At 27.4% G+C, this 14,806-nt stretch overlaps 1 protein-coding gene across 1 annotated transcript in view; it reads left to right on the top strand.

The window, feature by feature from the left end:
- Positions 1-696: 696 nt before the first annotated feature.
- The window catches only part of LOC136075581 (COP9 signalosome complex subunit 6-like), a 38,061-nt gene continuing 23,951 nt past the window's right edge, over positions 697-14,806 (top strand). Inside the window, exons 1-4 of the mRNA XM_065789099.1 lie at positions 697-931; positions 8,032-8,166; positions 10,761-10,852; positions 11,503-11,565. Coding sequence (XP_065645171.1) covers positions 736-931; positions 8,032-8,166; positions 10,761-10,852; positions 11,503-11,565 — 486 coding nt within the window. The 5' untranslated portion in view covers positions 697-735. The remainder of the gene's footprint in view (positions 932-8,031; positions 8,167-10,760; positions 10,853-11,502; positions 11,566-14,806) is intronic.

Below are 14,806 nucleotides of genomic sequence, written 5' to 3' on the forward strand. Positions count from 1 at the left end.
AAATGCTGAAAAAGCTAATAAATTGCTATTGAAGCCATGGATTACTAAGGAATTACATCAATAAAAAGAAATTAGATCAATTAAAAGAAAAAATAAATAAGCAAATGTTGATGTATAGCAAGTTACTCAGTTTTTAATTCTATTAAATAGTTCTATATTTTGTACTTAGATTCTTATAAATTTAGCAATTTAGATTCTGAAATAAAATTTCGATTTAAACATGTGTTAAGTACCCAAAAATATATCATTTTGCTAATGGGACCAACCTGCTGATAGTAAATAAATCTTTTAAATAAAGTAAATAAATACATAAATCATGATCTGACATCCTTGGTTTAATGGTTGCCATCAATAAAATATCCTTGCCATAATGCAAAAAAAAAAAAAAAAACTCATTTTGTACTCTTTAAACCTTAAAAATTATTAAAAAGCTTAATTTTAGAATGATTGGGCAAAAATTAAATATTGGCAATATAAAAAAGTATTTATTCATTTGTTGCATAAAAATCTTCCGTTCAACACAAAAAATCCATATTAAACAAGGCATAGTCTAGTAAATGGAATGCTCACCAGAAGGCATTTTGTCAATTATGAGGCCCTTGTAAATATTTTTCTAGATGCATCAGACATTTTTCAGACATCAACCTTCACTGCTGAAATTCCTTTTTTTTTTTCAACAATTAATAATTTATATAATTTTATAAAATTTAAATAATTTGTTTAGAATGAATTTCAATGTTTTCTCAAATAAAACGTGCTAAAATTAGTTCAACTGCTAATATGAAGACTTTAGAAAGCTTCTCTGATAAGCAGTGTGGTTTTGTAACTGATGCACAAGCTAGTGTTTGTGTTACATTGCATCCACTTGTTATTATGAATATCTCTGATCATTTTACAAGAATTAAAGCCCAGGAAGGAGGAAATCCACAAAGTAAGTAACAGTTGAAATAATGCTAAAGGCTCAATATAATAATTCTACATAATATAATTTAAGAAAAAAAATATATTCCTTTTAATATGTTTGCTGAGGCATAATATAAGAACCTAATTTAACTGTTGATGATCAAGCAAAAGCAGTAAAATATTTCAATATTATACTTTAATATTAGAAATGGGCATCAAAATAGCTCCACCTAACTACAGATAGTTCTTACAAAATTCTAAACTCTAGTTGATGTATGTTCTGAATCCCTATGCGACTAATTTGTATTTGGAACTAGAGATGAAAGCTCCTTTAAGCAGCGGCCATAGTATTTGTAGAAAAGAGAAAGAGATGCAACTTTACGATGATGAGAAAGAGGCTTAAGCTTAGCAGATAGACCAGGTCAAGTACGTTTCCAATATGTTTTTTTGTACCTTGTCTAGAAGAGAAAGAGAGTCATTAAAAGAACTAGCATAAATATATCAACATAAAATTTTCAGACAAATAAAATTGTTTGGAGAATTGATGGGCTGATACAGCAAAAGATTACAACTTTGATGAATGATCAGTTAAGCCAGAATAAGTTTTGGTTGATGGAACTAGAGATGTTAGCTTGTTTGAGTAGCGACCGTTATTTGTAGAAAAGAGAAAAAATTGTGATTATATGATGAAGTATCACCATGAATATGACAACAGTATTACATACTTGGACTTCCATTAAGAGATTTATAGAGGTAGAGAATGAAATCAGGAGTAAAACTATAGCAAGCATGATGAAAAGAAGCAACCTTAGCAGATGCTAACTTTGGAGTTCATTGTATATAAAGTTTCATGGGAGATCAGTGGTGAATGATAATCCAAGAATCTTTGTGGTACCAGAAAATCACTGATATTGATCTTCGTCTTGTACGGTTGGCATATTCGATCTGCTTGGAAAGCAGTAAGCCGTCTTAAACATTTTTTCAGACAGAGCAAGCACAAAAGTTTTTGATTTCATTGTGAACCTTTTGCTTAATTTTGCTTTTTTACAAATCACTAAATCCAATTTTACTAACTCGCAAGCCACTGCAAGCCCCAAGCTGTTACAGAAGGGAGATCAGATTTAAGTACAGCTGCCTGTTGTAAGCGATAAAGTTGATTCTTCAACACATAGAGCCACCATAGATGTAAGATTGTAAAAAAGATCATTAATGTAGACAAAAAACAATACAGGACCAAGTATAGAATATTGAGGTACCCCAGAAATTACTGGAAATAAAGAAGAGTGTTGACCTTTGAAGATAACTTAAATAAAGCAGTTAGAAAGAAATGATTTAATAATCTCAAAAATTTTAGGTTGTCAAGGATATATCATAAATTTTTTTGGTATTTCAAACTGATATTTTTAAGAGTGGGGCAAGCACTAACATTTTTTTTAATGTTTTTATATTTATGCGGCTTTCAGTTAAGTTTTTTATAAATTCTAGAAAAAACTCTAGATAAAATTTTTATACAAAATAATGTGATAATCTAAAGATAAAAGTAGATGAAATATCTTTTATAATTACCAACTTAACATTTATTCTAATTTTATCTTGTTTCGCTTACCTTTATGAGTTTATTGCCTGATGTGTTCCAAATAGTGAAATTTGTAAAAAATAAGGTGTGAGCTTCTTTCTTATATATATATATATATATATATATATATATATATATATATATATATATATATATATATATATATATATATATATATATATATATATATATATATATATATATTTATATATACACATATATATATATGTATATATATATATATATAAATATATATATATATATTTATATATATATATACCTTCAGTCAATGTAGCAGCACTTCCTTTTAGCAGCAGGCTATAAGATAGTCAATTTAGCAACACTCCCTTGTAGCAGTAGGCTATAAGATAGTCGATGTGGCAACACTCTGCACATGTTTTAAAAATATGTTTTTAAAAAACAAAAACACTATTAATTAAAATAACTTTAGAGTCATTATTATTGTGGTTTTAAAAAAAAATAATAAAATTCAATGTACTTCAGTATTACTTTAATTGTTTCAACTTTTAGGCGACATTAAAATGTAGCATAATTGTTGAAGTTGTTTCATATTGTTTAAAGAGATTTGTGCCATAAAATACTTGGCAGGTGTCTCTGTTTTCAATTTACTAAAAAATGTTGATTATGGCATTGTTTCTTAAGTTGGCTTGTATATTTTAAAAAATTATTTATGTTCGCATGGTTCGGCACTTGAAAGTTATTATTTTTTTTAATTTTTAAGGGTGTTATAATGTTGTAAAGAAGTTATAATGTTCTATTATACCATTAGTCAGTATGCCTGTGGTAGTAACTGGGTGGAGCCACTCCAAAAATCTGTAACATCTATATCATTACTTAAAAAAATTTACCTATTTTGTTTACATAACTTTTTTATTTTCAAACATTTATATAGGGCTTATGAGGTGATTATCTTTTACTGGTCTACTTTAGTACCTATATGTCAATGCTTTGATGGGCTTACCTGATTCCACTTAATGATCTGTAACAGATCTTCATTTTAAATAATACAAAATGTAATGACGCTTTGATTCGGTCTTGGTCAGTGTTACTGTAATTTTATTGATCTTTATTAAACATCACAACCTTTGCCAGGTTCATATCAAAACATACTTATATGTGTGTGTGTGTGTGTGTGTGTGTGTGTGTATGTGTGTGTGTGTGTGTGTGTATTAGGGGTAGTCAATTTGAGGATATATAATATATATATAATACCATACACTCTAGATTTGGGGAAAATATTAAAAATATAACTCCCAAATAATTTGAGCTCAACAGAACCACTCAATCCATATGCCCTAAGCACTTTTTTAGAAAAAAAGTTCTCAAAAACCTTCAAAAATTGCCAATTTCACAGATCTAGGGGGGGGGGGGGGAGGGGAGTTTAATTAATAAAATTTGAAACTTTTTTCCTCGGCTGTTTTACCTATATATTTGAGTAGAAATACATGGTATCATCGTTTGTTTTTTTAATATTTTTATGTATTTTGAATTGAAAAAATTACAATATTTGATAATAGTTTCATGTTTTTATATTAAATTTTAGGTTCAAAGAATTTTAGTTGTGTTGATGTTCATCTTCACCAATTTTCTTCTTTTTATTAAGAGAAGATAAGCTTTCAATAAATTTACTTTTAAAAAGTTTGAACGTCTTCCAGGTGTTCTGAAAGCATACCGAACTTTTTCAACTTTTTCTTCTGTTTATCTTCCTCATTGTTGTATTGGTGAATAAATTGCTGCATCATTCCAACAGATCTTTCTTAATGATTATTTACTACAATTAAAGATTTGGCATAGTTCTGAAAGTTTTTAAAAACAGATTGAGTCTAAAATTTTAAAAGTTAGAATTACTTTTGCAAGGTTTGCATTCTCCTCAAATGACAAATCATCACCCGACAGAGAAGAGGAATCATTGTTGAATCTAAATACCAATCATGTTTGTATAGAGAGTTTAAAAATGCACCGACACCATCTGGTTTGGTACAAATTTTTTGGTACTTTTGCATTTGGTGTATTGCTTTTATATCAAGAAAGGGACCTCTAATAGCGTCATTAGCCTGTAAATACCATTTGGCATAAAAAAAACCCTGTAAATTCACTTATTAGCCTGATTTCTGTCTTGAATTTATTGTTCTGATTTACGAACTCAATTTGGCTCGATAGAAGCTGTAGCTTTAGGTAGTAAAGCGCTTTGGATAGGAACCTCGCATGATGAACCGGGTTTTTTTAGTTTTACTGAAGCCGGAAAAAGGTAACACACAACAAGTTCGGCAAGCTCCTTTCTATCTTCTCTGATAAAATCTTTATTTTCTTTTCCCTTTGTATTCTTTACTAAAGTTCAAAGAATCTTGTGCAGCTTTCTCAAGAAAGGTTCCTCTTACAGCCTTATTCACCTTACTTTCCAATCAAACTTTATTAGTTCTGTTTGATTGTAATTAAATTGAGGACATTCAAAAACAGTTTTTAATTTTTTAAACATAGGACTATCTGTTACAGATCTGAAGGATCTTATAAAATTTTATAAATTTTATAAGATCCTTCAAAATTTGGTACTCTCTGCCCACATTGTAACCTAAAGTCAATATCTGTACTTATGTCCTTGCTTCTATTCTATTTTTTAGTCTAATTTTTTTGTGTTTTGACTTTAGAGATCCTTATGATCTTAGGGAGATGAAGACAGTAAAAAAAAAATTTCTTACTTAAATCTAAATTTTTCAAACAAAAAAGAAAAAAAAGAATAACAAAAAGAAATTGTAGAGGAATAGCAAAATAAGTTTATCACTTGTTTTTTTTTTTTATCTCGTTCAAAAAAATATGGGCTTCATTAAAACCCAGCCCAAATGTATAAAACAAATTTTTCAAGCGTTATAAAGCTAGATGATGAAATTAGGAGTATAAAAAATAGTAGCAGAGAAAGGTAACTTTAACAGATGATATCTTTGCAGATGATAGCTTTGTAATGGATATATGGTTTCCCTGAGAGGTCATAAATGAAATACATAAAAAAGAGGGCCCAGTTCATTCATTGTTCATTAATATGTAAGAATGCTGCTGTTTATTAATATAAGAGTTTTAACAATATTATTATTATATTAATACAATATTGCATTTTATTTATTTAATTATTACCAGTAAACAACATTTGTTTGGGTTAAAATTCACCTGCCCCAAGAAAAAGATAAAAACTTAAAATTCACCTGTCACAAGAGAAAGATCAGATTCAAGACTTTCAGCCTGTTTTAAGTGATGATATTCTGTTAAGACTGGGGTATATGGTTGTTCCATCACCAAGTTGAATTACTTTAGAGATAATTTCTTTATTATAGATAAGAAAAAATACAGAATTATTTCCAAAAACATCTTGATTACTTCTGGTACCCCAAGATTTTCTAGAAATGAAGCAGAGAGTTGTTCTTCATGGGTGATATAAGGTTGCAGATAGAGAGAAATGATTCAATTTCAAAAACTTTTTCAGAAACACCATTTTAAAGGGCTTATGGATAAGATCACCAGTGTCTTCATCTAATGCAGAATAAATCTTTTTGTTAAAATGGTTAATGATTTAGCAGTAAGTTGCTAAAATAAATGTGACATAAGAGTTTTTTTTATTTAAAGACTTTACTAATAATAGTAAGAAGACTGGCGATAGTTAGTAGGGTCAAAGTTTTTTTTTTAATACATTTATTTAACCATAAAAAATTTGAAGTTTACAATAATATTTTATAAACTCACATAAATAAGGTTAGGCGTCACTCATATAGTTAAAAACTAGTCAACGGAGCGACACCTAAAAATCAAAAACAAAAAAACTATAAATAAAACATTGAAAAAATTTAAAATAAAATAAAGAGGAAAATAAAAAAAGGTAAAAAAAAAAAAAAAAAATGAAAGGAAAGTAAAGCACTAATGAATAAAGATAATATTAATAATTGCAATAGTAACATAATAAAAATAATAATATTATTAATAATAATATGAATAAAAAAACATTACAAATAGTAACTATAACATGATAACTTTACTAAAAATTATAACTAATAATAAAAACTATGGTAAAAATAGATTTTAATAGATTCCATATTTTTTAAATAGATTCTAGAGTTTTCAAAAATTGGAACCATAAATTCCATTTTCTTGCAGGCATGAAATCGAGGTTCAGTTAATCAAAAATAGTTTAGAGAGTAATGGAGAAATATATTGTTAATGAAGATTGTCAAGTGTTCTGTAGAACACTTGACAAAGGATAATAAGATCATACCCATGTATTAGAGATTATATATTAGAATTGTCTTTATTAATAACTTATGGAGGTATAGTAACTTGATAATAATGGACCTTAGCATTAAAAAATACCTTTTTCCAACATCTTTTTGTAATTATAAAACGACATTAATTCTCAAGAGAATTGTGAAAAAAAGAAAATGAAATGATAAGGATTAAAAATAGAAGAGAAAAGATGTTATAAAGATGTCATACTATAACAGTGTAACAGCCATCTGCTGCTTGATAACATACATTGACTTAAGTTTGAACAGGAATCATCTACATGTGATAATCATTATGGTCAAAGGGTCTTCTTTTTGGCCAGGTGAATAAAAAAAGGCAATTGCAATTTTAATTTTGGGTGAATAAAAAAAAAGCAATTTTTACTCAGCGTTTTTGGAGTTATTGTTCAGCTTTACATTAATAAAAGTTTGAGCAAAATTGTTGAAGTTTTTATTCATGTAAAGCTGACCAATTACTGAGTAAAAGCAATTGCTCTTTTTTATTCACCCGGCCTAATGTGATACTATAACAGTGTAACAGCCATCTGCTGTAACTGTAACAGTCATCTGTTGGGCTTCTAAACATACATTGACTTAAGTTGAACAGGATGCATCTCATGTGATGTTATTTATTAAGGGTCTTCCATAAAGTATGTATTCAGGTTCAAGTCTTTAACACCCCCTGCAGCTTGACTAAATCTCCTAAAACTTAATTTTATTTTTTAAACTTAAGCATTGAATTTAATCAGTGTCGAGAATTACTGATAACATAAATTTGTTAATTTAACTTAAAGTTTTTTTGTTTTTAATGTTTTGAAAAGTTTATGCTTTATGCGAGGGGAAGAAGGTTGTTAAAACCATACAGGTGCATACAATGGAGGGGGGGGGGGATCTAAATAAATAGTTTTAGTACATTATTACTTTATAGATGCCCTCTTTTGCCAAAAAGATTTTTTAAAAATTTTTTAATATGAATTTTGTTTTTAAAACAATTTGTTGTATACAGTTTTTGTTGTTGTTGACTACACTTACACACATAAGTCTGTGTATGTCTTGAATTAAATCAGAAATGTTTTTTGTTTAAAGTTTGTTTAAAAGTATAATTCTAATCAAATTTTTATTAATTGAAACAATCTTGTTTTTAAATTTAATTAATTAAAAAAAAATTATATTAGTATTATTCTGAATTTTATTTATATACCAATTTTTTCATCATACTTATTAAATATTAACCTTGTTTTTATTATTATTTTTAAATGATACATTTAGTTTATGGTGCTCTTCTTGGAAAGCAGAATGGTAGAAATTTGGAGCTGTTCAACTCGTTTGAACTGCAACATTCAATTAATGAAACTGGAAAAGTAATTATTGAATTAGCTTACTTTCATAGTAAAGAAGAGCAATGTAAGTGTAAAAAATAAAATTTGTTCATTTGTATGTTAGGGTGGTCTTTGTATGTTGGTTTAGTGCTTAAAACAATATTTAAATAAAAAGTTTTCTTAAATCCTTCACATGTGCTTATGTAAAATAACACTAAAGTAGTTAGCTTAAAAAAATAAACTTAAAAAATTTTTTTCTCATGTGTTACATGGCTGAAGAAAATTTTATAAGTTGAGATGACACAAAAAGTTTTTTTGTTTAGTACCATCAAAAATTCTGACGCATAGTACATTTTATGTACAACTGATTGTATCAGTGTATCAGTGAAATGCATACTGTTTTTTTGTTGATTAAATAATCTATATGGAAACATTAAGATGTGTTACTTAAAATGTTTATATCTTGAAGGCATTATTTATTTTTTATTATTATACATCAAAAAATTGTGTTACTTAATGTTGTCCTGTCCATCACAGTTAAGCCAATATTAGGTCTTTTTTTAAAGCAGGAGTAAACTTTCTAATATTGAAGGCTTTTGGGCACAAGAAACAATGCTTGGTAACCTTGATAACCTAGTAAAGAGAGTATAAAATTGCTCTCGTTTCAAGAATTTGAGTGGGAGAAACTAATACTTATTTACTTGATTTTAAACTAAAAATTTTTTATAAATGTTTTTGCTAAAGACTAAAGTTATTTATTTAAACAGTAAAGCTTATTTTAAAAAAATTATATTTATATAATCGTTATACAAATAAAATTGATATACACACTTTGTTATCCACATATAATCATTATACAGTGTTGAATAGAAAAAAAAAAGTGGATGGGCACGTTCAAAGTAAATTCCTAAGGTGGTAAATGCTGTCAAGTTCCGGTTGACTGAGGTACTTTGCCATCTGTACGGTGTACAGATGACATATCAGAGATAACATTGAGAAACCTCATAAAATGTGATATTGGATCTTTAGTCAGAATAGCTTGGTCGTTACTGACTTAAAGTAATAAGGCTAACAGACTTGAAAGAAGCAAATGAATTTTGACCTTGTTAGATAGTAAACTTCAGTCAGATACTTGTGCACCCAAACACTGTTCTCAGGACCTCCCTAGTTAAGGCTGGGATGGTATTTTAAGCAATTACATCCAGAAGATGTGCCATGGATTCAGAGGTCGAATTGAAAAAATTTTTGAGAAAGAGGCTACTATTTGCACCATCTTTTATTATGCACATAATATAATGACCCGCATCACAAAAACAGCGTATAAAAGAAAAAAAGCCCTTTAAAAGAATCACTCTTATGTATATAATAGTAAATGTTTTCAACTTGATTTTGTAAAATAATGTTTGCTAAAAATATCATGTATTATAAAAATACGTTTTTAATTTTAATTAATTTCATTAAAATGTTTGTTAAAATTGTTATGTATAAATATTTTTAAAGAAACAATTGATGAATTTTAGCGTTTCATAGTTACATAGTATAGTTAAAATGTTTTAATGATAAGAAAACATTAAGTATAAATTTATTTTAAACAAAAGAAGAAATAAAAACTAGGTAAGAAAAAGTGCAATCAGATGCAAACAATAAATAAAAAGTTGAACTTTTTATTCAAATGTATTGTCCAGTAGATAATAGTTTCAAAATATTAATTGACAAATAAATGCTGTATAACAAATAAAAACTTTTTACAAGTATGGGCAAAACCAATTCACAATGCTAACAATCACTCTCAATGACTTAATGATTAGTGCCCATAATCATGCTCGTTGATAATATATTTCCATTTAACTGCAAAACACAGCGTTTTTCTGGTCTGCAATATGATAAAAGATATACAAGAGTATGAGATTTAGAGTTCTGCTAAGTTTTTTATTCACTACAACATGCTTTCAAAGCATTGCTAAAATTACAATTTGAAATTAGTAGCACCAGTTATTATTTATCTCTTGATGAATAAATCATCAGCAATGATTTGTCTTACATTTACAAGAAAAGAAATGATACACCCATCGAGATAATACACAACAGTTTCTGGAAACGTTTTGAGAAAGTTTCAGAAAATATGCCCACAGATCAAGTTGAACAGAAAAGTTAATTACAACTGAAATGATATTTTTTGTAACTGTTCCCCCTGAATGGGTCATCAAATGCCAATCATCAATCAAAACAGTACTCAAACCTAGTAGAATTTGCTAAGATTTTATTATCTCCAATTAATAGTGTATATAGTGAGTGACTACTTTCAGCTTATTAATCTCTGAAAATCTCTGAAAAGCAGTCGTGGTGCAGTGATAGTGCACTTGCCTCAGAAACAAAGGATCCATGGTACAAACTCCACCTCTAGGCAAGTTTTTCGACATCAGTTTGGAAGGAGGCCTGAACTTCCAATTAAATGCTCATCCGCGGTGCTCTGTGATAAGACTATAAGGACTTCTTGGAACACCTGAATAAAATTGAAAAAAAAATGATAAATTTTTTTTTTAGCTTTGTGTTGTTTTTTTACATAGTGTACATATAAAGCATGTGAGAAGACATTTTTAAAAAAGTTTCAAGCACCACCTTATTATATATACCATATCTATTTTCTTAGTTGTGTTTAATTTTTAAGACATATTTTAGTTCGTCAGGTTTTTAAAGATTTGGATTTTCTTGGTTGGTACACTGTTGGTTGGTCAGAAGCTACGGAATGTGACATAACTGTTCATAAGCAGGTTTATTTTTTATATTTTATTTTTATTTTTTATTTTATTAAAGTAAAGTTAAGAAAATAAAAAGATTTTAAGTATTCACCCTTTATGGATATTCATCATCCTGTCCATATCTAATATGTTCCTGTCCACCCTCTAAAGCAGTGGTTAGAAACCTTATTGAGTCAAGTGCCATATTTCTTTTTTTCTGTATTATTTTTTATTACTGAAATCTTAAGGAATCTTGTATTCTCAATCTTGATTTTAAAATCTAATAATCTAGTGTTTTCACCCACAATGTTTACAAAATTTTATGGGTGAAAAGAAAAAAGTAGCGAATTAGATTGTGGTTGCAAAATCTAATGCATTAATTTATTTATTGTTTAAAGGATATAATTAAATCTCCACTTCTAACATCAAGAGGTTTTTCGTTGAAGGAAAACTGTGCAAAGTATTCAAGTTTCTTAAATTCAATAACAATTTGTTATTGAATTTAAGAAACAGTTTGTTAGGAGTGAAATATAGGTGCAACAAGGAGCCGCTCGTGGCTTGTGCACAAAAAGGGTTGGCAACTACTGCTCTGGAGTATTCGTACTTATCCTTCTCTATAAGATGAAAATAATTTTTTAAAACTTAAAATACCAACCTTAAACTGCTATAAATTTTTTTTTTAGCTAACTGTAATAAATGAAAGTTCCTTATTGTTGAAGTTGGATCCTTTTTCAAAATCAGCTAATGTATGCTTTTTTTTTTAATTCTGAAAAAATTGTTATTATAAGAATAATTAGTTTATTTTGTATATTTAAACATATTTGGAAAGTTTCTATAATATAAATTTTAGATATTTAAATTATAAACATAAAGTGTTATTATATAATCACTCAATCTTTATTGTCTTTATTGCTAGTATATGTTTGGTAAAAAAATTTCATCAGTAACATTTTATCTGTGTATCTTTACTGTGTCATATATTTCTAAATTATTTTGTATCCTCTAAATTATTAAGTGTTTAACTATTAAGACTGAATCTTGTTTTCTTGCGTGCTGGAAAATGCTGGTTCCATTTTTTAAAGACTCCGGTGAACATTCTTACCCATTCCAATGATTGTCTGATTATCAATTATTGTCTTCTCTCAATCTTGAGGTTATAACCCTCTCTTAACTCTATAACTCCAAAACACGAACCTTGATGAACAAAGCCGCTGCTCTGAGAAACAAGTTGAGCCTGGTACTACTAGGGACCTGGTGGGGATCAAACTCGGAACCTCTCACTTATGAAGCAAGCGCTCTACCACTATACCACTACTGCCTCTGGGAAGTTTTTGAGATTATCAAATCATTTTTTTCTAACCGTTTTAATAGAGTAATTTTTAAAAGCCAACACTATTTTTGATTTCCAGTAACTTCTGGGGTAACTCAAAGTTCTATTCTTGGTCTGTTTTATTTTTCATCTATATTATTGATCTTTCTGACAACCTTGCATCTGAAGTAGATCTATTTGCTGATGACTCAATTTTATATCCTCTCTTGACAAAAAAGTCTTCTTTTTTTATCACTTTAACTCCAACAAAAGTTATTTACTGTAAACAACGCGATACTCTCAACATTCTTTTATTGATGAATAGCAACCTCTTGCTGAGTCCTCTTTTTGTCTTTTTATATTATTGTTCACTACTGACCTCTCATGGAAGTCATACATACATTCAATTGCTAAGTTTGCATTTTATTATTTTTTTTTTGTTTTTGGTTAAGAATAAGAAAATTAATTATTTATTTATTTGATTTATTTGATATATCGCTGTAGCATATTCGGCCATTAAAAAAATACCTTATAATTATTTTGAATATTTAATAAAAGTTAAAAAATGTCTGAAAAAGTATGTTATAATTACCTCAGGGAAAAACATTTTAAGAAAAATACATTGTATTTATATTTTCATCACCATTTATGAAGTAGAGTGATGCTTGCAGAATCATTTCAAAACAAATAAAATCTGTATGAACTGTGTGATTAAAAAGGAGAGGACACAAGTACTATCAATTGTTTTAGACAGAAAAGGTATATCTGTTTAATACAAAGAGCTTGTAAGAATGACAGTTGGCTTTGTTTTGAATTTAATTAAAGAATCTTTTATTTCATTCGGTGATGATGAGTATCAAATCTGTTTTAAGTATGGTTGTGATGGAGCAGTATCAAATCTGGTTTAAGTATGGTGGAGCAGGGCAACATAAATTAATGAAATCAATATAAATGATTGAATATAAATTGATAAATGTTTCAATATAAATTTGAAACTAATGAAACTAATATGCAATAAAATATCATAAAATTATATACGATTTATATAATTATATAAAGATTTCTGATTGATTTAACATTAGAAGAAAGTTAATGAGTATCATTCCTACTAAAACTTGGGATTTTGGGGTAAAGACTAAAAAGCCACTAAATCAGATTAACAAAAAACATATATTACACATTTATTTATTAATGGGACCTGGTTGTTACTAAATGTTGCATTGGTGTCAAACAGGTTATAGACTTAAGGTTGAAAAAACAAGACTACTTGTATTAGTAGGTAGTACAAGAGAGTTATTACTAATAAAAAAGCAAACAACAAAGATGTTACAAAATTTGTTACAAAACTGAAGCTTTTAGTTTTGTAACTCATCCAGCTTACAAATGTGGTGAGTTGTCTTTTAGTAAGATCTGATCTTAGTGTCTTTAACCAAGTTACTCATTTACAGATCTCAAATCCATTCTCAAAGCCAGCATTGTGGTCAAAATGATCCCACAAGCAGTTTCCAGATCCTAAAATCCTAACTGCAGGACTTGTTTTAAATAAAAAACGGCTTAACTCATTAGCTCATTAGCATTAGATTTTTTGACATCATTAAATTACCTGTATTCTTTTATTATTTAAGGACATTTTTTAAACTACCGCAATAAAATAAATTACCACACAACAAGTTTTTGTTTCTTATAATTATTATAACCTTTTTGTTTCAATATAAATTTATAAATTTTTTTAATTTTAAAGAATTAAATTTATTTTTATTATTATCATTAACATAAATTTCTTTCTTTCCTTTCTCTACCATTGTAAATGAACTAAAATTTTTTTTTTGTATGTTTAACTTTTTTGTTTTAAGGCTTTCACTTGCCTTAAAACAAAAAAGTTAATCTTACACTTTATGAATATTTTTTATCCTGTTTTTAAATTATAACATGTTTACAAGGAATTTAATTTTTTGTAAAAAATAGAAAAGGAGGAAGAAAAACTGCGAAAAAAGAACAACCAGTTTTTTTTATTTTAAATAACTTTTTTAATCAAAATTCCTAATTTCTTAATTATAAGAAAATTTCTGTTTTTACTTTTTCGATATAGCAAAATATGTTGTTTATATAAAGATGACGTAACTATTATAAAATATTATTTTTTTAACCTATTATTTTTCACAAAATAAAACTTATAAATATAAACAAAGACATTGCAAGAGCTATATTTCTTCAAGAGTAAATTTAAGCAAAAAAATTAATAAAAGAGTTATATCCATAAAAAGTTGCTTTTTTTAAATATAAAAAAATAAACTTTTTAAAGTTTGTAATAGTTAATGTTTTTTCTTTTCTTTTTTTTTTTTCTTTTTTTTTTTTTTAAATGAAAAAACATTTTGTTATAAAATCTTTATAACGAAACAAACAAAATTTAAAATATCAAAAGTGACGCTAATATAAATTTAATGTGTACTATTTTTTAACTAATTAAATAATAAAATTTTTTGTTTTCTTTTTCAATTTTTTTTTTTATTCAATTAGGTAACTATTTTTGTTATTTTAAAAAATTTTGTTTATTTTATGATTTCTTTTTTTACGCGCCTATAACACTTTTTTACATGCCTATAACATTTTTTTTTTTTTACTTTTACTGAACATTTTTGATGGAAAAGTTAGTGTAATAAAAACAAATTTTTCTTTGC

This window comes from Hydra vulgaris, chromosome 01 (genome assembly GCF_038396675.1).
Source record: "Hydra vulgaris chromosome 01, alternate assembly HydraT2T_AEP".
NCBI classification, from domain to species: domain Eukaryota; kingdom Metazoa; phylum Cnidaria; class Hydrozoa; order Anthoathecata; family Hydridae; genus Hydra; species Hydra vulgaris.